Source organism: Sarcophilus harrisii, chromosome 4, assembly GCF_902635505.1.
Source record: "Sarcophilus harrisii chromosome 4, mSarHar1.11, whole genome shotgun sequence".
Classification (NCBI taxonomy): domain Eukaryota; kingdom Metazoa; phylum Chordata; class Mammalia; order Dasyuromorphia; family Dasyuridae; genus Sarcophilus; species Sarcophilus harrisii.
This window is the reverse complement of record NC_045429.1, coordinates 453,586,711-453,613,291: the sequence shown is the minus strand read 5'-3', so window position 1 is coordinate 453,613,291 and position 26,581 is coordinate 453,586,711. Positions and strand designations below refer to the sequence as shown.

General features: G+C 56.2%; 1 protein-coding gene across 3 annotated transcripts in view; it reads left to right on the top strand.

The window, feature by feature from the left end:
* The window catches only part of VPS8 (VPS8 subunit of CORVET complex), a 125,045-nt gene that overhangs the window by 40,291 nt on the left and 58,173 nt on the right, over positions 1 to 26,581 (top strand). For all 3 annotated transcript variants that reach the window (XM_031968080.1, XM_031968082.1, XM_031968081.1), the window contains 16 exons: positions 1,516 to 1,596; positions 2,463 to 2,633; positions 3,410 to 3,484; positions 3,885 to 3,920; positions 4,436 to 4,526; positions 4,693 to 4,739; positions 6,323 to 6,412; positions 11,969 to 12,015; positions 15,839 to 16,061; positions 17,228 to 17,317; positions 18,058 to 18,109; positions 18,778 to 18,820; positions 19,439 to 19,511; positions 19,633 to 19,752; positions 23,150 to 23,221; positions 26,403 to 26,522. In XM_031968080.1, the coding sequence (XP_031823940.1) occupies positions 1,516 to 1,596; positions 2,463 to 2,633; positions 3,410 to 3,484; positions 3,885 to 3,920; positions 4,436 to 4,526; positions 4,693 to 4,739; positions 6,323 to 6,412; positions 11,969 to 12,015; positions 15,839 to 16,061; positions 17,228 to 17,317; positions 18,058 to 18,109; positions 18,778 to 18,820; positions 19,439 to 19,511; positions 19,633 to 19,752; positions 23,150 to 23,221; positions 26,403 to 26,522 (1,431 nt within the window). The remainder of the gene's footprint in view (positions 1 to 1,515; positions 1,597 to 2,462; positions 2,634 to 3,409; positions 3,485 to 3,884; positions 3,921 to 4,435; positions 4,527 to 4,692; positions 4,740 to 6,322; positions 6,413 to 11,968; positions 12,016 to 15,838; positions 16,062 to 17,227; positions 17,318 to 18,057; positions 18,110 to 18,777; positions 18,821 to 19,438; positions 19,512 to 19,632; positions 19,753 to 23,149; positions 23,222 to 26,402; positions 26,523 to 26,581) is intronic.

Genomic DNA, 26,581 nt, shown 5'->3' with positions numbered 1-26,581 from the left:
TAGCTTTTGGAGAGAACCTGCCACATAATGATTTCTATTAAAAATCGCTTGTTAATTGGTGGACTTGCTAACTTTTCTTGCAGGAGGTCATATTGTTGTCCAGAAGGACTGAATCAATTCATGGTTCTATCAGCCAGGAATCAATTAATGCACCGTCTTTCCCTCTCTCTCTGTAAAGGGCTGAAACTCTGAATGAGACAACTGAGCACTTAAGGCTAATCACTGATAGGATAAAACTCTATTAGCACATGCTTGGAAATGGCCCTTCCCACTATCCTGTGCTGGTTCCATCTTTTGGTGTATACAGAGAATTGTGGGAGAGACTAGGGGGTGGAGTGAGACAAGCAGAGTCACTTTTGCGGTGGACGAAGAGAAGGGAGGTCATGGAGATCCTGCGTCCATCCCCTTCACTTCTTCCCCTAAAGACCAAGAATAAAGACCCAGGGCTTTTGCTGACCCTGACTCCGGCTGATTCTAAGGCTTCCAGGTGCTAACCCGGACTTAACATCTCTCAAGCTTTTCAGGCTCAAATGGGGATAGTGGCTGTCCTCACGTTCCCCTGACTTTCATTACTGGGGAAGCTTCCAGTGTTCTTTCGTTATCAATAACACTGGTTCTTGGGTGCAGGTAAATAGTTTAATCATAGTAAGGAAGAGCCCTTTTATTTCTGTGCTTTTGAGGGGACATTTTCTACCAAGCTCTGGATTTTGTTTAAATGGGTTTTTCAGAAGATTCCTGTTAAAGCGTTTTATCTGTTTTTAATCTGATTGATCAGATTTATGGTTTTCTAAGGCTAGATCAGCCTTGTATTCCCAGATAGATCTAGTGTGAGGGTCATGAAAAGCTTTTTGGTTATTAGGAGCCGCTACTGTTTTGAAGGAGGCTCCGTGATGGGAAAAGGACCAGCCTGAGAGAGAGAGGACCTGGGTTCCTAAATATGTTTCGGTAGAGGAGGCCTTGCCGGCCACAGCTGCAGTTAGGGTCTGAGGTCCCTTCCATCTGGACCCGGAGCCTGGGATGATTAGTTTTTATTCGGTCAGTCCCTTCTCGCTTCCTGCCACGGTGGGCACGCCATCTCTGTCCCCAGGGCTAGAAGGCCCTCGCTCCTCGTCTGTGCTCTCTTCACTGAACTTGTAGCTGAGGACCATCCTCTTCAGGAAATGAAGCCCGGCCTGTGACCTCCTGGTCTCCCTCCCGCACTGCGGGACTCCTGCACTCATTCCCCTTTCTGTGCTGGTGTCTGTGCTCCCCATCTCCCTCATCCCACTGACCTGCTCCTGGTGCTTCTGCCCCAGCACTGTCCTGACCTCCAGCAGTGTCCTGACCCCACACACACACTATCCTGACCCCTGGCAGCGTCCTCCTTAGCAGAGAGCAGGGGAACCTCTGGGTGGGCTAGGAAGCGCGCCCTGCCCTGGGGGTGCTGGGGACCTGACCTTCCGTAACCTCCTTGTTCTGGCTGTAACTACAGCTGTTAGTGGGCCTGCCCTGAGTCTGTGCTCTCTTTGTCTCCAGGTGAAGCGGGATGAGTCGGGCGCCATACACGTCACCAAGCAAAAGCACCTGCACCTCTACTATGACCTCATTAACTTCACTGTGAGTCCTTGTGAGCAGGGGGTCAGGGGGCGTCCGGGGATGAGGTCACAGGGCAGCAATGAGAGTGGGCCTGGGGGTCCCCGGAGGCACCTTCTCCTCAAGGGTCACAGCCGCCACCGCCCGATCCACTAAGTTTTGTGTCCTGAGAGCGAAGGCAGATGGGAGGCAGGAAGAACCCAGCAGAGGCCATCCTGGTCCTTCCTCTCCCCTGCCCAAGCTTTTCCTGAGCTTGACCTGAGGGCTCCCACGGCAGCCAGACCACGTTCTGGGCGTGGAGAAGGGAGGACGGGCCTAGTCTGCCGCGTGAGCCTTTGTCCAGAGATCCCAGGTCAGCTCCAACCTCCTGTGTCCCTGGCAAGCCAGGCCATGCATTAAGTGCCTACTGGGTGCCAGGCTTTGCACAGACAAAAAGGAAAATAGGAAGGCTCCCTGCCTTCTGAGAGCTTATAGCCTAATGGGGAAAGCCTCCTGAAAGAGAGAGAGGGAGACGAGGCTCCAAAGAAGGGGTGTCTCAGCCCCAAAAGCCACAGGAGAAAGGAGATGTGTGAACTGGGCGTTCTCCTTAATGGAGGTTTGGAGCTCAGGCCCTGCCCGGCGGCAGGTAAAGATACGTCCTCTGAGCATAAGCTCAGAAATCTCTCTGCCAAGAAACCCCAAGGAAGCATCAGACCCAAACTGAAGTGACCGAACCACAAATGGTCATTGTTATTCCTCCGCTGCCCGCCGGTGTCTCAGACTTGTGCCCCATCCTTGCCCCCGCTCTTGCCCCTCCTCCACAAACGCGAGGGAAAAGCCCCTGCCTGGGAGCGGCCCTCGCGGCAGGGGCGCCCTGCTGATGGCCTCTCGGGCCTGTGCTTGGGTTGCAGTGGATCAATTCCCGGACGATCGTGCTCCTGGACAGTGTGGAGAAGCTGCATGTGATCGACCGGCTGACGCAGGAGGAGCTGGAGACGGTAGAAATCTCCGAGGTGCAGCTGGTCTACAACAGTAGCCACTTCAAGTCTCTGGCCACGGGTGGCAACGTCAGCCAGGCCCTGGTATGGATTCCCTTCTGGGGGGCGGGGGGCCCTAGCCCGGTGCCCTCATCGTGGCCATGCTTCTGCCAGCCCGGCTCACTGAGGGCTGCCCGGCCGGAGGGCCTCCTGGCATGGCGTTGTCAGCCCGGGACCCCAGGATTTCCTGAGCTTTCCCTAGGGCCTGGCAGGGCCTGGCAGTGCCAGGGGCAGCGTCTCGTAATAAAGTTTTGTCAAATTGGCTTGGGAAGCTAATAATGACTGGCATATTTGATTAGCATCTGCTCTGTGACCTTTAGGCCCTGCCCCCAAATTTGGGAACATTCTTAAAACATGGCCACATCCCATAACCTCCTAAAAGAGCATGTGAAGGGCCCTGGGCCTGCAGGCAGAGCCCAGCCCGGTCCTAGAGAGTGCTCTTCCCTGCCTGAGCAGTCCCTCACCTCGGCAGGTGATTCTGGGGGTCCGGTCGTTGTCTGCTTCTTCCTGTGGCGGATGGGGGGTTGGGAGTTCATTTGTGGCTTCTGTAAGCAACAGGCTTTGTGTTTGTACGGTCTTTAAGGCAAAAACTCCCAGTTTGGTGACAGAATGTCTGCCAGGGTCCCCCCTCTCTAAGGTGGGAGGATTCTCCTGTATTAACTGTTCCCCCCCAACCTGAAAGATCCCCGCACACAAACGGGGGATGGAGAGGTCACTCCTGAAAAGCGTCTGGGCTTTCTAGCAGGTCAGCTCCATGAGAGCCCAGCGTCCTTTGCAACAGGACGGCGGCGTCTCCTAACGCTTCTGGTCTCTGTTCCTAGGCTCTGGTTGGAGAGAAAGCCTGTTACCAGTCCATCAGCAGTTATGGTGGCCAGATCTTTTATTTGGGGACAAAAGTAAGCCCTGCCAGTGTGTGTGTGAGAGATGGGGTTGGAGGAAGGGCTGGTGATGGCCGGGAGGTTGCTGAGAAGATTGTGGGGGACAGATGGTGGGGAATCTTTTGGCCGAGGGATCTGACCCAAACCCAGTCCTTTGGCGTCTGGAGGTCTCTGTGGCCCCTGCAGTGTTCTCCTGGATCCCTGGGGGGATCATCCATGTCAGTGGGATTCTCCCCCAACGTTGCAGGGTGGTCTGGAGCCCCTTGATCAGTGGGACTTCGCCCATTACCCTGGCTGGGTTTAATCTGGGATGAGCTTGCCAACAAGACTCCCCAAGGCCATGGGTGGGTGCCCGGAGTGCCCTTGGGAAGTTCCCTCCTGGAGCCTGACCCTGGTCCTGGTTTTCTCTCGTTTTCAGTCTGTTTATGTGATGACGTTGAGGAGCTGGAGAGAGGTGAGTTCGAGTTACGCAGGATGAAGACGCAGAGTGAGAGTGACATCATCCTCTCTCTTAGAAATCTTAAGGTTGTAAATAAAAAGCTATTAAAAAAAAAAAAAAGAAAGAAAGAAATCTTAAGGTCAAACCATGGGGCCAGAGAGAACTTAGTTGGCGGCTGCTGAAAGTCCCACTTTCCTCTCTTTTCATGTCCAGGCCAAGTTTCTGTGGCCATTGTGCGAGTGAGCTCTTTAAAACAATGTTTACTTAAAAATAGAAAATACCCGTGATTGGAATCACCTGGGATAACAAGCAGCCGCACTTTCTGAGAGAGACTGGGCCAGTGGAGCGTGGAAATGAGAGCCGGAGCCCGGCCGGTGGATGGAGAGCCGGCCAGCCGAGAGACCCGGGCCAGGGGCGCGGGCAGCTCTCCGGGTCCGTGCCCACGGCACCAGCACGCTGCCACGCAGGGAAAAGCTGAGGAAACCCTATGGGCCCCAGCGCCCAACTCGACTTCTCTTCTTCCATTGCAGAGAGTGGACCATCTCCTGAAACAAGAGTGTCTGCCGGAGGCCTTGGCTCTCGCGTGGTCCTTCCACGAAGGGAAGGCCAAAGCTGTCGTTGGTGAGTGTTCCCTCTGCCGGCTCAGAGACTCCTGAACCACAGGGTGGAAGCGCGGGGAGGGGGCCCTGTGTCTAATGAGCAAGAGCAAAGGGCGCAGCAGGTCCCTGCTGGGTTGTCCCACCGAGCTGCGGCCCCCGACACCCACCCGGGCTCTCTTTCTCCACAGGCTTGTCTGGGGACGCCAGCAAGCGGAAGGCCGTCGTTGCCGATCGGGTGAGTTCTTGGGGCCGTGCCCGGGGTTACTAGAGATGGGAAGGGTGGGCTTCGGCTGTCTCCTCATCCTCCTCACGGGCCAGTTCCTACATTCTTCCACCAGCAGCTGCCTTTGATTGGGTGGAAGCTTCTCCTCTTCCCAGGAAATCGGGGCTTTTGTGGGGCTGACAGGGGGGAGCCCTGCCTTGGGGACCCTGGGTCTTCCAGAAGCTCTCCCCTTACTCTGCCGCTCTCTAGCCTTGACTTGTGGAAGGACTCTGACTCGAAGGAGAACTAGGAGGTCTCCCAAGGAACGCTGCTGTCACTCAGGAAACAATGACTCCAGCCCCAACCAGTGCCAAAGGCCCCACAGGCCCCTCCCCTCCACCCCCACCCTCTCTGTGGTGAAGGTGTGAGAACAGACTCCCCTAGCAGACAGAGGAGAGAAGGGGCCTGGGTCACAGACAAGTGTCAAAAAATAGAGCGATATTAAGTAGCAGCTGGTGGTGCAGTGGATACAACACCAGTCCTGGAGTCAGGAGGACCTGAGTTCAAATCTGGCCTCAGACACTTAACAGGCTGTGTGACCCTTGGCAAGTCACTTAGCCCCAGCTGCCTCAGGAAAAAAAAAAAAAAAAGAATTGTCCCTTAGTCTGGAGCGGATAGTTTTGCGGGGAGTCCAGGATGCTGGGTTCAGAACATGAGGGACCTCAGACAGATGGGGGTGGGGTAGTAAGTATCGAGTGAATTACTCAGGGTCACACAGATAGGAGGCGTCCGCCACAGGGTTTGGGCCAGGGCCGGGTGCTCTGGCACAGTGCCAGCGGGACAAGGCGGGGAGCCCGCACCCAAACGCCCCTTCTGCGCCAGGCACTCCAGCGGGTGCCCTCGGATGCAGGGCCCTGACTCTTAGGCCAGAGGCAGCCATGGCGGCAGCTCAGGGCTGATGGGGAAGAGGATGTTCTGGTCAGCACGGGGACTTGGCCACGAGAAGTCATCTTGTTCCAAAGAGCGGCAGAGACATCCCCGTAACCAGGGCGCTCCCAGCAGTGGGCATTCGGGACCCAACTCGGGGCAGTGGGATTCCTTGGAGCAGGATTCCACATAAAGTTGGGCAGGGGCGGGGAGGGGAGGCTAGCCCGGCCTCTGAGATCCAGGCCTGAAAACGAGGATCATGGAGAAGGGAACGCTGACGCTCCCCCAATCACTGATTATTAATAATTCTGTCAGTGATGTTCATAGTGAGTGTGGTCCTGATGGTGCTGAGGATGAGGATGATGGGTGATGAAGGTGATAACAGTGACAGTGATGGTGAGGATGGTGATGATGAGGTGATAACAGTGATAGTGACAGTGACAAGGATGGTGAAAATGGCAATAAAGGTGATAACAGTGATGGTGACGATGGTGAGGATGGTGATGATGGGTGATAAAGGTCAATGACAATGACGACGATGACCATGGTGAGAACGGTACCAAAGCCGATGGCCCCGATTGTCACGATGACAGTGAAGATGATAACAGTGACATGACAGAGAGGATCCGGCCACCGGTGCTGCTTCTTTCTCTTCCCGGCTGTCTGATGTCAATCATGTTTCCTTCCAGATGGTTGAAATCCTCTTCCACTGTACGGACCGAGCTTTGAAAAAATGCCCGGACCAGGGCAAGATCCAGGTGATGGAGCAGCATTTTCAGGTAAGCGGGAGCGTCTTTCCCTGCCGTCCGGCCTCTGCCCAGGGATGAGGGGAGCGGGTTTTATTTGGGTGGCAGCTTCTTCACGTTCCAAAATCTTTTTTAAACATTTCAAAATACGTCCTTAAGATGTTAGGTTTTTGCTTAAGGACATTTTTAGCTCTTTTTAAAAAAAAAAAATTCTCATGTTTTGAAATATTAGCAGAATATCTGGGCTATTGACGCTGGGTTAGGGAGGATGTTTGTGAGGCCTGGGAAGCTTTGCAGACAGGAGGGGCAGGAGTTGGGCCAGGGAGGGCTAGGCTGGGAAGCTCAGCCCTCACAGTTCAGCCACTAGGGGCAGCTAGTTCCCAAGATTCCCTTTTTACTCAAGCAGAGAATGGGGGTTTCCAGGAGGCCGGAGCACTGTGGGCCCCAGAGGCAGAGCTATGCTGGGAATTGTACTTGATGTTCTAGAGAGCTCATAAAGAACTTGTGGGGGAAAACCCAGTTTAGAGGCAGGAGGATCTTAACCCCCCTGAAGCTGGGATGTGCCACCATTGCTGCCGACCCCGGGCACCTCACGTGGCTTGGGGCCTCACCCAGAGTCGAGGACGATTCCCCAAGGAGAGGAGCGTGGGGGCAGCGGGATCCCAGGCTGCGCTTCCTGCAGCCGTGTGAGCCCTCGTCGGTTGGGGGGAGGAAGAGAATGGGGGCAGCATCCGAGGGAAGGCCTGGTGGCCCCCGTTAGGTACAGTTTGGCTGGAGGGGACGCCAGGCTGCTGGCTCTCCTGTCCGGGCCACAGTCATGTCTGGCTGCTGCCACTGGGGGCGACCCTTCCAGGGGTTGTTTCCCTTGAGCCCCCGAGTCCTAGGACCAGATAGAAAATCCAGGAGTGAAGGCAGGCAGGGAAAAACCGCAGAAAAGGGTTTGAAGGAAGTGACAGGAGAGCAGGTCGGGAGGAATCCCACAAATGGGCGCCCAGAGCCCGGCTTTCCCCTGGAAAAGCCCCCACGGAACAGCCGTGAGTCTGCTAGAAGGTGGTTATTTCCTCCTGGGGGCCCTCGGGGAATCCTGTGAGCTCCTCTCCTCCTCGCCCTGAATTCAGATCCTGCCTCAGACACTTCCCCGCTGGGAGGCCCTGGGCACGCCCCCCTCCGAGTGCCTCAGTTTCCTCGTCTGTAAAGTGGGGATGCTCACAGCACCCACCTCTCATTGTGAAAAACGAGGCAGTAGCTCGCGTCAGGTGCTGAGTAAATGCTTGTTTCCTCCCCGTGTGTGGCCGTGCGAGGCTGGCCTGGGACCGCCCAGGGTGTTTCTGGGAGGGAAGCCCTGCCAGCCTCGGGCTGAGATGCTGAGGATTGTGTCTCAGATTAGGGGCATCCCCCGTGTGCTCTCCCACGCTGGCCCTGCAGGTGGCGCTCCTCGCCTTGCGCTGGCCCTGCCTTGGCGTGGCAGCCCTGGGGGTGGGGGAGGGGATTCTCCAAATCCTTCCCAGAAGGGCAGCAACTGAGAAGCCCTTTCCTGGGGCACCGGGCCCCGTCCCACTCGGTCAGCCCGGGGTCGTCGCCTCTCCAATAGCCCTAAAAGAGCTTGGGAGCCGGGCAGGGCCAACTGCCCACGAGGAGCCGGGGTCTGGAGAGCACCCGGGAAGCTCACTGCCCGTCCCAGCTGCCCCGGCCAGGCCGCCCCCCGCTCCCGTCTGGGCCTCTGACTCTCAAGGGAGGCAGAGATGGTGGTGACATTCTGGGAGCCCCGGCGAGGGAGAAGGGGGGAGGCAGGCGCTGTTCTGGGGGAATGGAGGGAGAGGCAGGAAGGGTCAGAGCCCGCCAAGACCAGACCGAGCCCCCGTCTGACCCAGCCCCGTCTCTAACCAGCCCGGGGTGTCGGCCCTTGTTGGGATGATGACTCTCCTTCCTCTGGGTTGCGAGGGATGCTCTCGGCAGGGCCACAGTCACAAACGATGCTGAGCTTCCAAACTGGAGAAAAGAAGCTGGGGGGCCTGGGGGGGGCTCCCACTGCTCTGGCTGCAGCCTTGTTCTCTCTCAGGGCCCGGGACACTTCCGCTCCCTTCTGAAACCCCTTGTTTTCCGGTCCCTCCGTGTTCTCCCTTTAAGCCCAGCTCACCCTGTTCTAGAACCATTCTCCTGCATTGTCGGGTGCTTGCAGATGGTAGAAGAAAGAGGCTTTGTAAAAGCCCCGTGCCCATAGGGCACGTGTACAAGTGGGTGCCGGGCTCCTGAGGTCTGCGGGCGGCCTGCTGGCTGGGGGACAGCCCCTGCTGCCGGGAGGCTCATGTTCTTTGGGGATAGGGGGCTCTGTGAGGACCAGGCTAGTGTGTAAGAGCAAAGGCAGGTAAAGGCTGCGGCCTCCAGGCCGAGGACACTTGGGGGCTCAGGGTGGGCTTCCTGGAGAAGGTGCCGAGAGTTCGAAGGAAGAGAAGGATCCCCAAAGACAGAAGGAAACAGACGCCAGGTACAGAGAGAAAAGAGGGCCTGAGACAAAGCCTCAGGGCAGTGTTGGGGACTGGACAGAGGAGGAGGAAGAGGAAGAAAAAAAGGAGGAAATAGAAAGACTCGATGGGTCACTCAGGTCATGGGAAGGCTCTGGGGCTTGGTGTTTAGCCAGTTGTTGGGAGCCCCAGAGAGGAGAGCGCCGCGTCCAGAAGTGAAGGCTATGAGGGCAAGTGCTACTTTCTGGGGGCTCAGAGGAGAAATCCAAGGGAGGAAAGAAGCTGGTCATTCTCTGCAGTGGTGGCAGGACCAAGGAGACCTGGGCGTGTGTTCAGGCAGCACGGAGGGGCCCAAGGTAGAAGGGGAGAGGATGGCACATGGGGGCAAGCCGGGCACGCTGCTGAGAATGCCGCTGAAACCAGAGCCTGTTGGAGCCGGTGGGGTAAACAGTCACAAATTAAGTACATAAAATATACCGGGGTCTTTGGGAGTTGCTTTACAGTTGCTTCCCACTTGACACCTTCCTGGGAGAAATGTTCTTTGAAGGCTCCATGCCTTCAGACGAGGGTCCAGAGGGCCATCCAGAGAGCTGGCGAGTGCCGAAGGAGGCGGGGCCTGCCCTCCCTCACACTCTCCTGGGATCTCCCTGAGGATGTGCTAAAAGTGGTTTCTGGGCCCCCAAAGCTTTCCAGAAGGTAACAGCACTGACTGAGGAATGGCAGAAGGCAGGTTTGACCCGCAGCTTCCACCCACCTTGTCCACCCTGGATAAATGTGAAAGGAGTGATGCCCAGAAACCTGGGCCATCCCTACATCTGCCGAGCGGCTCCTTCCAGACCTGCCAGCCCAGCTTCTCTCTTTGGTGGCCCCTCTGGCTTGGCCCGGGGGTTCTGGGCTCTGAGACCCACGTCCTCTGCCCGACTTTCTGCTCCCCTCAGATACAAAGACCGGCTTTTCTTTTTCTGTGTAAGCCTTGAGACACCCCAGATTCTCTCTGAGCCGTTTCTCTTCCTCCAAGCTCTAGGTAACTGAGGAAAGTCTCCATAGTTACACCCGGGTTGCTTAGTGTGTTTCTAATTATGTGAAGTTTTGCTTTTGAGGCATGTTGAAGAGACTCGCCAAGCATTTATTGACCCAGGCGCGTTTCGGTGCTGAGGATGCAGAGACAGGAAGTCAGCAGCCCCCAGCCCCAGGAGCTCACTTGGGCTTCCCTTTGTTCTAACGCTTTGTAATTTTGTTGGGGGGACCCAAGAACTCCGCGAGGATAAGGATGCAGGGGGTGGGGTGAGGAATGGGTCTGGACACATGGGGCCTTCTGGATCCTGGAGGAGGGGGTGGGGTTCCTGGGTAGTTTTTACCAATGTCTTCTGTTCCATCATCGCCTTTCCATCTTCCCTTCCCCCTCAGTGAGCCGTCCCATAGAACAAATAGTATTTTTTAAAAGACACACACACACACAAAAGCCCAGATTTTTGCACAAGTGATTGTTCCGGCAAAAAGGTTTCCAATGTGAGCGTGTATAAGAGTGGCGGCCCCTTCCCCTGCGCAGGGAGGGGGCGTCCCCCCATTTCTTCTGAGCCATCCCTTGGGTCTTTGTGATGGGGGATTCGACTTCTCCTGCAGCCGGCCTTCCTGTTGGGGCTGCGGACTTCACTCTGCACCGCGTGTGCACGTCTTCCCTGCCCCATCCAGCGCACGCTGTCTCTCACAGCCCGCCAACAGTCCATCGTGTTCATGGATCGCAGTTTGTCCCCCTGTTGATGGGCATCCATTTGTTTCCAGTTCTTTGCCCTCCCGGTGCGTTGCTCTGAATGTTGCAGTATGTACTGGTGGTTGAGAGACAGCGGCCTGAGGTCAGCGTGGGCCCAGCCGACTCATCCCTGTCCGTGTGTGGATGGAACGCCGGGCCCAACTGCTCTCCCTATGCCCTCCCCCTGCATCCCATCCCCATCTCTAGGAGGGACCCTCCATAGCTGCCTCTTGCCTGCCCAGAACGGCTTCGTGCCTCGGTTCCCTCCACAGTAGAAGTCTCTTTGCCACATGGCCAGCCCCTGGATGCAGAGCCTTCCTTATCCCGGACGCCCTTCCCTCCCCATCCGTTACCAGGCGCTGTTGCCAGCACCTCTGGGGCATCTCCTACATCTCCTTCCCCTTCTCTCAAGGCAGCCGCCACTCACTTTGCCCCAGTCACCTCCCGCCTACGCCGAGCCCTGCTCTTGGGGGTCCAAGTCCCCAGAACTCTGCGCCTTGGAATGGAACCAGGCCTCCCCAACTCAGCTAATTCACCCTCCTCCTAAGTGACCCACAGAGGAGATTGGGGGAGATCTGGAACAAGAGATCGGGGGAGATCATGAGTGAGAGATCAGGGCAGATTAAGAGCAAGGGATTGGGGCAGATCAAGAGTGAGGAAATCTGGGCAGATCAGCCTCAAGATCCTGGGATCATCACCAGCACATACTGAGAATCAAGGCATTCCCTCCTCACCCTGAGAAGAGCCGGTCATAGTGACCCCCGGCCAGGGGAGCTCAGCAGTCCTTTGTGTGTGTGTGTGTGTGTGTGTGTGTGTGTGTGTACACAACATCCCTGTATGCACATGCTTGTATACACATGCACAGCAGTGCTTTGTGTGTGTGCACACTATCCCTCCATGCGCTGGCACATGTCCAGGTTCTCTCTTCCCCCTTGGTGGCCATCAGGACAGACAGAATCCTAGATATGGCATTAGGAGGGCCTTTGGTGGGCAGGGAGTCCTGCCCCCTCACTTGACAATTGGGGAAACTGAGTCCCAGAAAAGGGAATTGACTCGCCAGTGTGGGCCCCTACTGAGTCTCGGGCCAGGGTCACAGACCAGGATCCTGTCCCCGGCTGCCTTTCAGCGCCTCCAGGTGAGGCTAGATGGTTCCCTGGCATTCCCAGAATGGCCCCTCTCCTTCTGCATCCTTTGTAACATAGCAGAGGGTGAGGGCCTCCTCACAGGGTGCCTGACAACGCATCCACAGCAGGGCACCCCCATTTGGGTGGCGTTGGCACGGGGAGACCCACCAGCTGTGGGCCTGGGGCGACTCCCTGGGACATCCCGGTCTGGCGGCACCGGGCCATCTAACGCGCTCTCTCTGTCCCTCCACAGGACACGGTGCCCGTGGTTGTTGATTACTGCCTTCGGCTGCAGCGCAGGTGAGTCAGAGCCGGGGCTCATGTGAGTGTGTGTGTGTGTGTGTGTGTGTGTGTGTGTGTGTGTGTACCTGCTCTGCCTTTCACTCAGGAGCCCCTGGTGGGCAAGGAAAACCTTTGTCTTCATGTGGACACAAAAAGCAAGTCTTCCCAGATGCCCGTCTGTTGAAACTTTTGAATTCAATTCTTTACATGAAGCAGCCCCAGGACAGGGTAATGAGACATTCTGTTTTAAAGACGTGGTCTTTATTTTCATGAATTGGCCCAGGCCCAAATATTCTGTTCAGTCTGGTTCTCTTTTCGCCTCTGTCTTTGTCTCTCATTGTCTCTCTCTCTGTCTCCGTGTCTGTCTGTCTCTCTCTGTATCTCTCTCTTTGTGTATCCTGCCTCCCCCTTCCTTCCTTCCCTTCCTTCCTTCCCTTCCTTCCTTCCCTTCCTTCCTTCCCTTCCTTCCTTCCCTTCCTTCCTTCCCTTCCTTCCTTCCCTTCCTTCCTTCCCTTCCTTCCTTCCCTTCCTTCCTTCCCTTTCTTTTCTTTCTTTTTTAGAAGACAGTGCAGAGATCTCTATGTTAAGAAGCCTTAGGGGTAGCTTGGAAGAGAAAATGCCTCGGGTTTTTCTGCGGAGATTTTAATGATTTACCTTTTTAAAATACGGAGCCCGGGCTCAGGGCCACAGAATTACACTAAGATCATCTCAGACACTCACCTGAGCCACTGTCAACCTGAGTAAACACAGTTCTGCAGGGTTTTCCAAAGCTCAGCGCTGTACAGAGTAGCCCCTGCCCCCCAGGAACTTCTGCCAGAAGCCGGGGGGAAGCATTGCCGAGGCCCCTAAGATTTGTGAGTCTGACCCAGAGGCATCTGGACTCAGGCCCCACCATGACCCCCACCCAGAGCTGCTCTTCTTGGCTCACCGTGGGGCCTTCCTGCTCCCTGAGGTGGGGGCGCGGGGCTCCAAGTCGGCCTCTTAATGAAGGGGAGATGGCTCTGTCTCCTTCATTCTCCAGGCTGATGATTGCTTCCTTTTCCCCATTATTTACCTTTGCATCCTCAGCTGCACACAAGCACCAGGGCTTGTGTGAAATCAGCTTAGATGTGGAAGCTGGTGTGAGGAACAGGAGGGCGAGGGGTTCTCTGGAGCCTGATAGTGCTCTGGGGGAGCCACGGAGCGCCAGGCCTGGAAGCCGGCCTCAGGTGCTTCCTAGCCAGTTAATCCTGGGCCAGTTACATGCACTGATGGCCTCAGTTTCCTCCCCTGTCAAATGAGCTGGAGAAGGGAATGGCCCGCCACTGCAGAACCTTTGCCAAGAGAACCCCAGAGGATGAGAGCAGCAGAAGCGCTTCTTGGGATAAAGGGGCCACAGCCGTCCCCCAGACACTTGGGCATCCCTGGCTGGTCACACTCCCAGGCTTCAAAGCTTGGTCAAGCTCCCCTGGTGGTGGTCGGGGCCCCCCAGCCCTGTCTTCTGAACCCCTTTGTTCACCCTGCTCCTGGTGCCTGGAACACCCTCCCTGCCCTTCGGGGCCTAGTGAATCCTCCCTTGTTTTAAAAAGAAATTTTACGGGGATCTTTCGTCTAACGTCACTTACATCTCCTATGTCTCCCTCCTCCACCCCATTCCCATAAAATAATCCTATAGATTCTATGGGATAGAACAAGGAATATTTTTAATAAGAAAAGGAGAAAGAAAAAGAAGCAATCAATATTCTGAAACAGGAAACAGTGTACAATGTTCTGCTCTTGTTCACCCCCTGCTCCTGGCAAGGATGACGGGGAGGAGGCTGACAGAAGAGGGCCATTTCTCAGCAGTTTTAGGGGTACAGCTTCTCAGCAGCTCTGGGGGACAGCAGTGGGGAAAGGGGGCTTCTCAGCAACAGTGGAGGGGGGAGCTTTTCAGCAGCTCTGGGGATACAGCAGTAGAGGAAGGGGGGCTTCTCAGTAGCTCTGGGGGTCTGGCTTGTTCTATATGATTTAGGTTGTTGGGGTCACCGTGTACCCTCTTTCCTTTGCTCCGGTCCGCATCAGACCACTCAGATCTTTCCAGGCTTCTTGGTGTACAGATTACTGGCTCAGTGGCCGTCATTGTTGCCTCATTTTCCCATCACTGGGCACCTGCTCTGTTTCTAACTCTTTGTCATCCCCCAAAGCTGCTCTATTTTGGTCCTTGGGGCATTGGCCCCTACATGGACTCTGAGCCAAAGGTTCTAGACCCTTTACTGACCTGATCTGCGTAATTCCACCTTTTTCCTCCTGATTCGCAGCTCCAGGGACCCCCTCCCCATCTCTCGGCATTGACCCTTCCTGTCTTTGGCCACCTTTGCTGGTCTTTGGGTTGGAGGTGACCCCTTCAGTGAGTTTGATTTTACCTCTTTGTTCTCTGAAGTCAGCTTCAAGTGCTGGCTCTTCCTGGGCCTGCCGTGGCGCAGGGCTTCCTCTGTGGCCCGCTTCTAGACTCTGGTGGTTCCCTTCCCTCGTACCTTAGCCCCTTTCCGGACTGCAGACCCCCGAGGGCAGGACTGTGTCCTATCTGAGCTTGGCGGCTTCTCCAGGCTCAGTTCCCGGGCTCTGCCCACAGGATGACTCCCAGCTGGCTTTGTGTGAAAATCATATCCACTTGGCCATTTCCCTCTCAATCCCTGCTTGTGTGAGCTCCCAAGCTGTGGAGATGTCTCCAGCAGAGATTAAGGAGGAGGAGGGGGCAGAGTCCCCTGGAAAGCAATCCCTGCCAGATTCCACTGGGTTGGGGCCTGCTTGCAGGGACGCCCATCAGAGGGCAGGAGGGCATGTCGGGTCTGCTGCTGCCCTAGAATCAGCTCAGCCCAGTGGCCACGGCCCAGGCTTGGGGATTGGGGTCTGAGGAGGGGGGAGGGTTAGCCCACGAGCATTAAATTGGATGCTGTTTTCCAACACACTCGGAATGATGGGAAAGGGGGCCTCAGAATGACTTGGGCTCCTTTTCCCTTTGTCCTTTCAGGACTCTCTTTATCTCCCCACCACCGTGGGCCTTTGTTTCGCACAAAGGTGCTTTCTGAGCCACCTCGTGGCCTGTTTTTCGGCTCTCTCGCCTCCCTTCTCTCCCCTCCGCAGGGCTTTGTGCTCGCTGCTGAAGGGCATCATTAGCTTTCGCGGCTCATTGTTGTCGCCACAGGCTTTCCAGCCCCAGAGCGAAGCAGCCCAGAATCCCCTTCCCTCGTCCCCCTCGAGCGCCTCGCCGATGGGCCGAGAACGTTGTGATCAAAAACTCAACCGGCCGGGAGAGCTCGCCACTGAGCGGGAAGCGAAAGACAAGGGGATTCCAAAGTTCTGTCAGGGCACCTTAGGAAGAGCATGTGGATGTTTCTCCTGGGGATGGCGAGCCTTTTATTCAGTACATTCAGAGGAACAACACAGGATGCCCAGCCCAACATAGGCGCCCAAGCTGTGGAGAGGTCTCCAGCAGAGATTAAGGAGGAGGAGGGGGTAGGGTCCCCTGGACGCCAGCCTTGGAGTCAGGAAAGCCTGGGCTCAAGGCCTGTCTCAGACCCTTTGTGACTGGGGGACCCCTGCAGCTCCCCAGGGTGTTCACCTGATGAGCAGATCCCAGCCTACACTGTCAGAGAGGATCCATGATCACCTAGAAGTTGCTCACCCAGAAATCACAAGCTCCCTCTGGTGGGGCACAGAGGGGGCAAGCTTGGGGTTCCACTGGTCCAGTGGGTGGCAAGGGCATTGGAGGTAGAGACGAGGATGGTGCCAGGCCCGGAGAGTAGGGGGGCCTGGAGCCACTGTCCACCGACAGTGCTGAGCACCCCTGCTGAGCACAAGTGTATTTCCCCTTTGGCCACAGGGATCTCCTGTTTAGCCAAATGTACGACAAGTTCAGTGAGAATTCGGTGGCCAAAGGAGTCTTCCTGGAGTGCCTGGAGCCGTACATTCTGAGTGACCAGCTGGTGGGGATCACCGCCCAGGTGATGAAGGATCTGCTCATTCACTTCCAAGATAAAAAGCTGATGGAGAATGTGGAGGCACTGATCGTGCACATGGACATCACCAGCCTGGACATCCAGCAGGTGAGGGGTGATTGACACAGTCCAGCTGTCTGGAAGGCAGGCTCCCTACTGTGTGACAGGCCCCTACTGTGTGATAGACCTCTACTGTGTGACAGTGCCCTATTGTGTGATAGACCCCTACTGTGTGACAGGCCCCTACTGTGTGACAGCTCCCTATTGTGAGACAAGACCCCAACTGTGTGACAGGCCCCTACTATGTGACAGGCCCCTACTGTGTGACAGCGCCCTATTGTGTGATAGCTCCCTATTGTGTGACAGGCCCCTGCTGTGTGACAGCTCCCTATTGTGTGACAAGACCCCAACTGTGTGACAGGCCCCTCTTGTGTGACAGCTCCCTACTGTGTGACAGGCCTCTACTATGTGACAGCTCACTACTATGTGACAGCTCCCTATTGTGTGATAGGCCCTACTGTGTGACAGCTCCTTATTGTGTGATAAGACCCCAACTGTGTGGCAGGCCCTACTGTGTGACAGACTCCCTACTGGGTGACAGGCTCCTACTGTGTGACAGGCCCTACTGGGTGACAGGCCTCTACTGTGCGGTTGGTTAGGGAGTGGGCTGTGGGGTCTGGGGCTTGAGGGGCTGGCCTAGGCCTCCCGGCATTGTCACATATGGTCACCTGCTGACGATAGTGGACATTTGGAGAGCGAGATGTGCCATCCTCCCCTCCCAAGAGGGAGCTGCTATTATGATCCCCATTTTACAAAGGGGGAAACAGAGGGTCTGAACTGGACTTGAACTCAGGTCTCCCTGACTCCAGGCCAGGTTTTGTGCCCCGTGGTGTCTCCCAGCAGCCTCTAGCTACCCAGATGAGGGGGCAAGCTGCTTAAAGCTCTGCCTTAGGCCAGACTCCGGCCCCTGCTGAGTCTGGGCTCCAGCCCGGGGCCACCCCTTCCCCTCCTCTAGCCTCGCCCCCCATCGTCCCGCTGCGCCGCAGCCTGCTCCAGGGGCTGCCTCTCTGCGGGGGCCAGACATCGGCCCCTTTACCCAGGCCTTTGTCCCCCCCCTCAGTGCAGCGCGGCTCCGGGGGGGGGGGGCCCTTTCTGCCTTCTTGTCTTGCCTGCCCTTGGCGCGGGTGCCCCCTGGCGCAGGCTGCCCTCCAGAGTGCCCCCCACGGGACAGCGCCACCTTCAGTGCCCTCTCAGAGCCCCTCTCCCTCCTCCAGGTGGTTCTCATGTGCTGGGAGAACCATCTCTACGACGCCATGATCTACGTCTACAACAGCGGCATGAACGAGTTCATCAGCCCCATGGAGGTGAGTGGGGGCGCTGCCGGCTGCGCCCGGGCCTTTCTCCTCGCTTCCCCCCTAGGGAGCCCCCCAGGACCCCCAGACACGCGGGTGGGATGTGGGAGCCCTCGGCCTCTCCGGGTGCCTCCTTCCCACCTGGGAAAACAGCCAAAAGTGGTCCGGTCCCACTTGGAGCTTTGGGTGCGGCCCTGGTTGGGGGGCAGCCGCCCGGCAGAGCAGGCGATGGTCGGCCCTGGGCAGGAGCCAGGGCCGAGGCAGCCGCAGTTCTGCCCTAGAGGGTGACTTTGGTCTGTGGCGGGGAGGACCAGGCACGGGCCAGGCCCAAAGCAGCCTCCAGGGCTGGGCTGGGGCAGCGGCTCTGTGGGATCTCCCATATACGTGACCCCCCACATATGTGATCCCCAAGTATGTGACCCCCACATACATGGCCCCACACATGACCCCACATACATGATCCCCACATATGTGGTCTCCATTGTGTAGAAAGGCGTTGGGTGCCTGCTGGGTGGCTCCCGGCGCACTGGGGCTGCAGCCTGGGCTTGACCCTGATGTCCCGGCCTTGGGGCTGCCGCATCCAGGCCCTCCCGGAGGTGGAACCCCAGCCTTAGCCTTTCCTTGTCAGGGGCCCCAAAGGGCCCTTGGGAGCCAGGTCTGGGACACGTGGCGGGCCCGGCTGTTGCCTTGGAGGCTGGGACGGGGTCTGCCTTCACTTTCTGAGACCATTTTTCTGTTCCTTTTAAATGCAGAAACTTTTCAAGGTCATTGCTCCTCCTCTGAGCGCAGGGAAGTCCCTGACAGGTGAGCAGCGCGCAGTGCGGGCTCGGGGGGCAACCTCCTCACCTGCGCCTGAGGAAAATGGCAGCCCAAAGAGAGGCTGAAGGCTGACCCTCCTGAGATGCCTAGAACCCCAGGAGGAGGAGGAAGGGAGCTGGGGGGCGGGATGGTGGGAGCTGGGGAGGGCACCATAGGGGTGGCCGAGGGCCTGGGGTGCAGCAGCAGCTTCTGGGGACATGCCTTTGGCCCACAGTCAGCACACATAGGAACGGGGGAGCTCCCTAAGGACCAGGATGTCCCGGGAGATAAAGAGGGCTGTGGGGGGCACCTATGAGAAAGCCAAGTCAGAAATGCTACCACTGCCCCAGCTCGTGAGCAGGGAAATCAGGGGTCAGAGCCACTCGTCCCTCTCGGTCCCCAGCCAGTCCCCACCTGAACCAAGAGCCTCCATTCACCCCACGGCCCATGTGGTCACCCAGCCCTCCACCGACATGCAGAGACCCGGGGCGGGGGGTCCTTTTCCCAGAAACCATCACTCCAAGGCAATGATGCCCCCTTCAGGGCCAACAGCCCGGGAAGTGCCAAGCAGTAAGCCGGGCTCAGACACCCTGCCCAGGACCCTTCCCCTGCCCCAGGCTGGCTGCCCACCTGGCAGGAGGGCAGCCGCTCCCAGGGTTTTCTTTCTGTTGCAGATGAGCAGGTTATCATGGGCAACAAGCTTCTTGTGTACATCAGGTAAATGGTGGGGTGGGGGGAGGGCTGGTGCTGTCTCCATGGGTCCCTGACTTCCCAGAAGGGGAGGACGTTGCCAGAACGCATCTCTAGAATGTGTTTTATGGGGGATTTCTGAGGGAGGCTGGGGGTCGCCCCAAGGCGCTCTCAGCCAGCCCGGCTGCCCCTCCCTCCCAGCCACCATCCAGCCCCAGCACCCTCCTTATAGGACAAGATTGACAGCTGGCCCTTCCAAGGGCTTACTCCCCAGCCAGGGCCGCCAAGAGGCTCCCATCACCCGGCAAGCCTGGGACACATGTCATGGTCCTGCCTTCCTGGCAAGACTAGCCCTCCCAGAGCCGGACTCACCCAGGCAAGCTCAGAACCGGGCCCTGTTGGGTCCTGGAGCCACCTGGTGTCTGTGGGATTTCAGGGCAAGCCCCCTTCTCTTCACCTTCCAAAGCAAAAAGCGACAAGCTCGACATCTGGCTCAGTCCAAGAACGGCCCAAAGAAGGCCCTGGAGAGTGACCGAGGTCTGTGACAGGGATGGCCGGACCCGGGCCAGGCCCGAAGCGGCCTCCAGGGCTGGGCTGGGGCAGCGGCTCTGAGGGGTCTCCCCCAGACTTTGTCTTCCTCTACAGCTGCTGCTTGGCGGGCCGGGCTTACCCCCTGGGGGATATCCCTGAAGACCTGGTGCCCTTGGTTAAAAACCAGGTAGGTACCGCTCCCCCCGCAATGGCCGGAGATCCGGGAATCCCGTGGGCTCATGGCTGATGCCCTCATGGGGTCCGGGGGCCAGCAGGAGCTGTCATGGGCACCCCCTCTCCGCCCTCAGGTCTTCGAGTTTCTGATCCGCCTGCATTCTGCGGAAGCCTCCTCGGAGGAGGAGATCTACCCCTACATCTGCACCCTGCTTCACTTCGACACCAGGGAGTTCCTGAACGTCCTGGCTCTGGTAAGTGGCGCTGGGGCTGCCAGGGAGCCAGGCCTGAGGCGCTGTGGTTGGGGAAGCTGAGGCAGATGGGGGGCCAGTGAATGGGGCTGGATCTGAACCCGAGGCCTTATAAGCAAACCCTCTGCCCGTCTAAAGTCTCCGCATCGACGTTTGCTATCATTGGGTGTCTGGCGCCCTCTGGGCCGTGAGCCTCATATGGGCAGGAGCTCAGCCGGGTCGGCCTCCACAGCCGCTGGCCCGGGACTGCCCAGGCCACGGCCTCCCGCCGGGCCCAGCACTGCCAGGAGGCCGGAAGCCAGGCCGTGGGCTTCATGATGAGAGAGGCTGAGCCAGCTGGGCCAGGGGGCAGGGGAGACCCACATTTGCCCATCCACATCCCCCTCGCTGTCCACACCGCCCATACCGCTCTCCCTAGGGAAGGGACAGAGAGCCTGGGGGGCAGCCTGAGGCCAGGGGAGGAAGGCGCACAGCAGGTCCCTCCCACAAAGGTGCCCTTGGCCAAAGGTGCAGGGGCCCGGCCTCACTGATGGGAGGAGGCCCCTCTCTGGGAGCCCGTAGCTCTGCTGGAGATGAGAGAATCCTGGGGTCCGGGAGCCTCCTCCGGCCCCTCTCCATCCCAGGTGCTCAGGCCTGGGAACACGCCTCTAGAAGGGAGTTTGTTCTAAGGCTGCCAGCGGCCTCAGGGGAGACCATCCGGCCTAGAGTCACAAAGGCCTGAGTTCAAATCCAGCCTCCCGCCCTTCCTAGTTGGTGACCCTGAGCCCTTCAATCACTTCACGTCTGTCAGCCTCAGTCTCCTCAGCTGTAAAATGGAGACAATCACAATCTCTCCCTCCCAGAGTGATCCTGAGTATAAAATGACATAACGTGGGTCTGACGCTTTGTGAACTTTAAACTTATATCAAAGCCAGTTAATATTTTCTCACCATCATTAATAATGATTATTATAATAATGAAGGGCAGACAGAGCGCACTGCGAGCTGTACTCGAGGCGTCCCCCTCCTGCGGAACCTCCTGCAGCTTCGGGAATGGCCGCGCGCCCCAGCCCACCCGGGCACCCCCCGCAGGCCGAGGCCTGCCCCCGTGCTCACGCCTTCACCGCCAGCGCAAGCTGTTCCTCCCTCTGGCGAGAACCGTTTTATAATTAGAGGAAACGTTGCCGGCAGATTATGTTCTCATGATGCTCCGTCATTTTGGTGACAGTTGTTCACCAGCACCAAAATATGTCATTATTTGTACCACAATATTCCCACTGTGAGACATTACCACTTAATGATGTTTATAGAAATCAGCTTTCAGGAGCCGTTTCAAAGCCATGAATGCCCGCTGCCAATGGGAAGAATGGGCAGAGGAAGCCACCTTCCCATGCTGGGAAGCCCCTTCCTCCACGGATCCCATTAGAGCTTTGGGGGCTTGTACCTGGGGATGGGGATGGGCAGCGAGAAGGGCTCTACCTGTTTGCACCTGCGGAGGGGCAAGAAGGGCAGCACCATCCAGTCCATCCCCCTGCTCCCAAGCGGAACATTTTGGAACATCTCTTTCTCCTCTGAAGACCTGATAAATAGGGAAATCCTCCTGGCTCCCTTGGTAACACTCTTAGATGGCCGTTTCCTCCATCAGTCCTCCTGCCTTTTGGAGTAATTCCATTTCTCACCAAGAGCGAGGCCTTCAGCTGCCTTTTTACCTGCACGGGTCCTTTATCTCAGAGCTAAAGCTTAGCCATCTTCAGGCGCCGAGTCTGCCCTCACAGATGATTACGTTCACCCCCTCCAAGGTGCCTAATTGGGGAGACCCTTGGGCGGTGGATACAGCACCTCCGCTACTTGGCGTGAGAAGGAGGGTTTGACCCTTCTTCCTGGGACACCCGGCCAAGTAGACTGGGCCTTGCTAGAACTCCCCTGGCCTGGCCCACCTTCTTGCCCTGCCCACCTGTATGGCCCCTTCTCACCTATTACCTACCTGGCTCACCTCCTCACCCCACCTACCTGCGTGACCCCACCTCCTCATCCATCAGTACTATGAGCCAGGTACAGGTGATGTCTGAACACTCATGGAATCTTCTTGAGGGGCGCGTACAAGAATAAAGGATTTGGCAGGGGTTGAGAAGGGAGTCATGTTCTTGACAGAGGGAAGATTTTTAAAACTTGGACAGTTTCACCATGGCAACTTTAGGGAATGTCTCCAATGTCACCTTTTCTTGGTTGTCATGGAAATGACAGAAGGCATTCTTCCTGACAATTAATGTGCTATATTTAATGGCCGTCATCACCCTTAGCTTGGGCTCCTGCATGCCGGCTGCGCATGTGGCCCTTCCTTCCCTCCTCAGATCCTTCCTTCCAAATTGTACTCATCTAGTTCAGTTCATTTTCACAAACTTTTATTAATCCCCTACCTTGTGAAATACTCTGAGGATAAAAAGGTCCCCACCTCAGGGAACTGATGTTCTGAGGGACAGAGGAGAGGAAGGTGGTCCGGATGTATTTTTAGTTGAATTCTCACATTGAAAAATGTCTTTTTAATATATGATTTCATATCAATACATGATATTTCATATCATATATTAAGTAGATATATAAAATCATGCAAAACAGATTTCTGCATTAGCTATGTTCTTTAAAAAAAAAAAAAGAGAAAGTCATATGTACTTATTAAATATTAAGCACTTGCTATGAATCAGGCAGTGAGCTAAAATCTAGAGATCCAGAAAAAGACAAAAACCAGACTCTGCCCTCAAAGGGCTCCCGTTCTAATTGGGAAGATGTTATGCAAAGAACTGGACATCCAAGATAACGTGGAGAATGTTGTTCTATCATGTTCCCCTCTCCAAGACCCCATTTGGAGCTTTCTTGGCAGAGGCACAGGCAGAGGCTTTGCCATTTCCTTCTCCAGCTCATTTGACAGATGAGGAAACTGAGGCAGACAAGTGATTTGCCTTGGAAGCGTCTGAGGCCGGTCCTCCCAAGTCTGGGGCTTTCTCCACTGTGATTCCCACAGAACAGATGGAAGCGATGTTGAAAGGGGGTTACGTACACTGGAAGTTCAAGAGGGAGGGGATGGCGATATCGCCATTGACACAGCTTTCCCATCCCCGTGAAAATGGGTTTCTTACTTCTGCTTCCTTTTGTTTAACACTTTTCTCCACTCTCTTTTTATAGCTTTATTTACTAGGAAAAGTCCCAAAATTTCATGCAAAAATTACATGCTCCAGACTTCCCCCCACCATATCAGTGGATGCTCATTAAGCCTGTTTACAAAGAGAAGCCGCATATAGGGATAATTATCTTGTCTGTGAACTTATTTGCCATTTATTTATAGTTATGCCGGGGAATAACGTGGGACTGCCTCGGAAATGTGTAATTAGTGATTTGTAATGGAAAGCATTCTTTCTCCTTTGTAGACTTTTGAAGATTTTAAAAATGACAAGCAGGCTCTGGAATACCAGCAGCGGATCGTGGACATCTTGCTGAAGGCAAGTAGGGTTGGGGTCGAGGGTCGGAAATCGGAGCTGGCCAGAGCCGGGCCTGGTGGTCATCCCCTCACTCAGGTTTGCTCCGGAGGGACCTGATGAGGTGCTTCTGTTATCCCCGACGATCCAGGCGCTTTGTGGTTGTCAAGGGTGATGCCATCCTCCCGTTAACCAAGGCTCCGATGACGTGTGACAGTTGATTAGGAAGGAAAGGAGTTGATCATCTCCGTCTAAATCTGGCTGGATTTGGGGAAAAGCTATTCTGAGACTCAAGCTGTTGTTCTAGTCACCGCACAGATAATTTCCTTTCTTTACCCCCATCTGCTGAGTTCCAGCCAGGCCTTTGTTAATCCCTAGAAGCCGGTAGCCCTTGGCTATAGAGTGAACTTCCCTCCACATCCAGAAGAGCCAGAGGTGGTTTTGTATACGGGGATGAATTTTCTGTCTGCTTGAGCCCAACCATGTGAAGAGCCCCAGCCTTCCACGTTAACCTCAGAATGCCTTAGTTTGGCCACGCAGATTTTCCATTTTCAAAGGGCTTCCTAAAAGCATTTTCTCATTTATAGGCAGCTGGCTCAGAAAGACAGTTCAGATCTGGCCACACCAGCTAGGGAACCTGGACAGGTTACTTAATCTCTGTCTGCCTCAGTTTTCTCCTCTGTAAAAGGGGGCTATGACAGCACTCACTTCCTAAAGTTGCTGTGAAGATGAAAAGAGATCATATCGGTAGAGCATTTTGTTCTAGATGCCAGCTGTTATTGAGTAGCTGAGCCAGGAATCATCTGCCCATTCTGCAGATAAGAAAACAGAGTCTTGAATTAAATGATAGACCCAGATTCGTATGCTAGGAAATGGCAGAACCGGATTAGAATCCAGGCCCTGTGACCCTGGTGCTATTTCCCAAAGCCACATCATCGGTCCACAAGCATCATTAAGCACCTGTGGTGTGGCCTGCCCCGTGCTGGACCTCGGCAGTGCAGAAAAGGAGCCTCACGTTCATTTATACATAAGAACGGATGCAGAAAGAAATACAAGGTTATTGGGAGGCAGGAGCCCCGGGGAGAGCAGGAAGAACTCGGCCAGAGGGGAGCACAGGTTTGGGGCGGCCTGGAAGACACCGGCCTGAGAAAGGCCCTAGAGAGACGTGGCTGGTGGATTTGCACTTGGGTGGCAGAGCTTCCGCCCCTTGTTTTGGGCAGAAATCTCTTGTGTGGAGTATATGAGATGGTACATGGTGGGCCTCCGGGCAAGCCTCTGCATTGGGGGTGTTAAGGGCTTCTTCTTCCTTTTTTTTAGTTTACCTTCTGGGGCAAGGTAGTTTCTGTCTGTAGCCCAGGAGCTCTGCTGTGCGGAGCTGACCTCTGAGCTCTGTGCCCGGGGTGCAGTCAGTGCCCATCGGGGGATGCCGGGGGCGGAGGCTCCTCGCCGGGGTAAAGCAGCAGCATCTCCCAGGATAGCTCACCGCTGGTGGTTCTCCCCTGGGCACGCTATCATGGGAACACTGCTGAGCAGGGCGCTCCGGCTTCCCAGTGTGGTGAGGAGTTTGCCCTGATTGGCTATTCACACTGACCTTTTTTTCCAGCTAATCAGGGCCATTTCAAACTCCAGCTGTCTCAAATCTGCCAGCCGGGTATCTCTGACTTGGGCTTAGCTGTAAAATTGCCACCATTTTCCATCTCAGTCCTCAGTGCTCTGATGATTATAATGTGTCCAGAACCCGAGGTCACAAATATCACCAGATCCGCCCAGAACCAAAAAGGGCCCAGGGAAGGTCCCGGCTGCAGACTCAGGGCTTTGTGTAAGACTAAGAAGCTCTGGGAAAAGCTGTGCCCAGCTCTGGGTTAGATGTTCCAAAAGGGGCTGAATCATCTCTGAGCACAACAGAGAGGTCAGGATAAGCCTTGGCCATGAGCACTCGGGGCAGTCAGGTGGTTCGGTGGCTAGGGCATTGGCTTTGGAATCAGGAGGACCTGAGTTCAAACCCAGCCTCAGACACTTGGCACTTACTGTCTGTATGACCCTGAGCAAGCTACTTAACCCCAGTTGCCCTAGATGACCAAGATGAGAATCAATAAAATTTCATTATTGTGATTTCCTTCAAGAAAAGGGAACCTTTTAAAATAAGGAATTCAGTAAAAAAGGGGAGAACCTCTGAGTCTCTTCAAGATGTTGGTTGTTAATAGTTTTCCTGCATCCTTGAGGACAGATGAAAATGCCAGGAAGACTCTGGAACCCGGCCAGAGGCCTAGAACTGAGCCTGGAACCTAGGGTCACTGGGATAGAGCTGGGAGGGAGCTCAGAGGCCTTTGTGTGCCAGAGAGGTCCAGGAACTGGCCCAGTTAGCTGGGAGGAAACAGCAGAGTCAGGCTTTAACTCCCAAGTCTTGTTCCTCATCATTTGGACCCCCAGAGCAGAGGGGAGAAAGGTAGCCAAAGTATTAGCCTTCCCAGCGATCCCAGGCCCCTTGGCTGGCAGGGACCGTGGGGCTCATCAGAGTGAGCACCTCATGGTGAGAAAGCCAAGGTTTGGAGGCTGAGTGCCCAAAGGGACGTAGCTAGTCAGTGGTCAGGCCCAGGACCAAAGCATCCTTGGAACTTCCCATTAAATCACCTTAATGGGCTAGAAAGGCAAGAAAGATGCTCAAGGGCTTCTCCCCCATGTCCCCCCAAGCCCAGCAGTGTCAGGCTTCCATCGGGGAGTCACCAGCCATTTAATAAGGGAAGAGAAGCCATCAGACACCCCAGCCAGGAGCCGAGTTGGGATGAAGTTGGGGCTCTTCCATCGATGTCCCTTGCTGAGAGACAAGGGTACTGGTGGGAAAAGGCGGGGGCTGGGCCCTTTGGGCCACGGCTGCAGAGACTGGTGAGTAGATGAGACATGGCGGCCCACATGACACTTGTAGCTGCCGCCCGTGGGGGAGCCGTCCTGGGAAGGTGGCAAAGGGAGAGCGCGTGTGGGCCCTCAGCCAGTTAGTGCACGGAGTGGGGGCGAGGGGCTGCTCGTTCTGGGTCCCTGTCCCGCCGCGCTGGCTCCGGCTGCCTTCTCTGGGTCACGGGATCCTGGGCTGAAGCACTTGGCGGGTGCAGCCCTGCCCCCTGGGCCGCTCCTCGCAGCGGTCAGCCGCGGACCCGCCGCCATGGGGATTGTGCCGGGCCGGCCACACCGGGGTCCTTTCCCTCCCCAGGTCATGGTGGAAAATTCCGACTTTACTCCTTCCCAAGTCGGGTGCCTCTTCACCTTCCTGGCCCGGCAGCTCGCCAAGCCCGACAACACGCTCTTCGTGAACAGGACGCTTTTTGACCAGGTGCGTGAGTCTGAGCGAGAGGAGCCGGCCCTGGCGCGCCCCCTGCCCGTGGCCTTCAG